Raw genomic sequence first — 2123 nt, 5'->3', positions numbered from 1 at the left:
TCCTGACAATCCTCCGAGGCGCCTGAAAAGAAGATGGCCACGAGACCAGCTAATGTAAAATGTCATTAGAGTGCTACCAATGGGTAGTTTCTCTACCCGCCTGTTACACTCCAATTTAACTAAGATCATATTTACTAAATGTATTATAATGTATAGTTGTAAATAGCAATAAATAAATATTAAAAAAAAAATATCAATCAGGACTTGTGTCTTCGCGATGTGGTTGGGTTGCCTATGTTCTATGTCACTGCTCCTTTAACTATTGGTAGATTGCAGTGGAATTTGGTAAATGTAATATTTGTGCTTGACAGAGCTCTGCTGTTCAATCCTTTTTTTTTTAATTAGTGGTGAAACCATTTTACTTTTATAAGATGCTTCATCTACGAAATTTGACATGCAGAATTCGAACTCAAATTTCGTGTTGATTGTTTTACTATCCTATAAACAATTTTTTTCATTTTTTTTTTTTTATTTTATTTAATAATTACTACATCTAAAATTGTTTTTTAGAAGGCCTGAAACGAGAAAACTAACCGAAAAAGAGAGGAGAATACACGAAGCTGCAAAAGAAGGGGATTACAAAAGAATTGTGGATTTATGCGCTGAAGGCGTCGATCCGAACGTAGCGGACATCGATAACAATGGCTACACTCCTCTTCATTTAGCTGCACTGGCTAAGAACAGGTTTCCTTTACTCGCCCTCGCAAGATGTTCGGCCAACCTAAATGTAAAAGACTTTGATGGAAATACGCCATTACACATTACCGTTATTAAAGATCACTTTTGGACTGCTGATATGCTGCTCTTGTTGGGCGCTGATCCGAATATAAAGAACAATGAAGGTAAATTACCTCAAGATTTGGTAGCATCAGACAAGAAGGGTGGTCTAGAGGACACGTTCGATTCTAAATATATGGAATGGATCAGTGATGTCAGACCGTTATCGGACAGCGAACAGAAGTTACTAAAACATGTGAACAACGCGCAGTACATGTATATAATGGATTCTTGCAAAGATGGAGTCGATATCCACGTCAAGGATGTGAACCATAACCAATACACAATGCTGCACTATGCAGTGTCCCTTAAGTTCAACCTTCTTGAGACGATACAAGTGCTACTCCGGTGCGGAGCGAACATAAACGCCAGGGATGCCGACGGTAACACCCCGTTACATCTAGCTGTGTTGGGGAAGTTCGGGGGATCCCAAAGTGCTCTGTTGCTTAATGGAGCAGATCCGTACATCGCCAATGGAGCTGGCCAGACGGCCTACCAGATGCTGAAGGAGTCTTCGCCTAAAGAATTGGACAGGTTACAATGGTACATGAACAGTATGCTAGTCTGAGGACTATTGCCTTTTCTTAATCCAATAATTTTGATGCTTTAAGAAATTTGTTTTTTCTTTAATTGCTGAAGTCAATAGAAATTTCAGTATTACATATGTTTTTTTTAACGCAGTGTATGTTTTTTATACTTACATAGATAAATATTATGCTTTATTAAAATAAATATTACAAGAATAGAAGTGTTTTTTATTTCCGATTGAGGGGTACAGATATACAAAATGGTAAATACAAAAATGAAAACCTTCATGTTAAATTGTTCTTTAATTAGAATGTTTTACCTTCAATCAACGTCACATACTACACCTTAATATCAAATAACACTCCAACTTTAATACATAAAGAAATTCAGTTTGCATGATTTACAACAGAACGCCTCAATTGTTGTTATCTTTTCCACCTTTCCATTTTTCTTTTTTTTCCTTTTGGTGTACACACCAACTAGTACAATGTAATAATACATTATTACACTCTGTCTCATAAATTCAGTAATTGATAACAGAAAAAGATCACGTTCACAATATATATGTGTGTGTATATGTGTATGTGTATATAAGTTAAGTATCGGCGAAAGTCAAATGTCAAAAAAGAGAAGAAGGAATAAAATGTAACACGTGTGAACTGCTGTAACATACTAACTTTATTTTTTTTATTTTTTTTTATTTTATTTTATTTTTTTTTCCTAGCCCCTATAGAAAAATGTTTTTATTGTTGAAATTTTTTTATACATATTTACAATTGTTCTTTTACTGGAGCATTGCTCCATTCTAAGGACGGGTT

General features: G+C 35.0%; 1 protein-coding gene across 1 annotated transcript in view; it reads left to right on the top strand.

Annotated features, from left to right (window-relative positions):
• The window catches only part of LOC106685180 (ankyrin-1), a gene marked incomplete at its 5' end in the record, with an annotated part of 5292 nt that extends 3796 nt beyond the window's left edge, over positions 1-1496 (top strand). The window contains 1 exon segment of the mRNA XM_067052540.1: positions 511-1496. Within this exon segment, the coding sequence (XP_066908641.1) occupies positions 511-1345 (835 nt within the window).
• Positions 1497-2123: the final 627 nt, after the last annotated feature.

This window comes from Halyomorpha halys, unplaced genomic scaffold, assembly GCF_000696795.3.
Source record: "Halyomorpha halys isolate HHAL.00 unplaced genomic scaffold, Hhal_1.1 Scaffold1555.1, whole genome shotgun sequence".
Lineage (NCBI taxonomy): Eukaryota > Metazoa > Arthropoda > Insecta > Hemiptera > Pentatomidae > Halyomorpha > Halyomorpha halys.
Note: the sequence above shows the minus strand (reverse complement) of the source record. Positions and strands in the feature narration are given on the sequence as shown.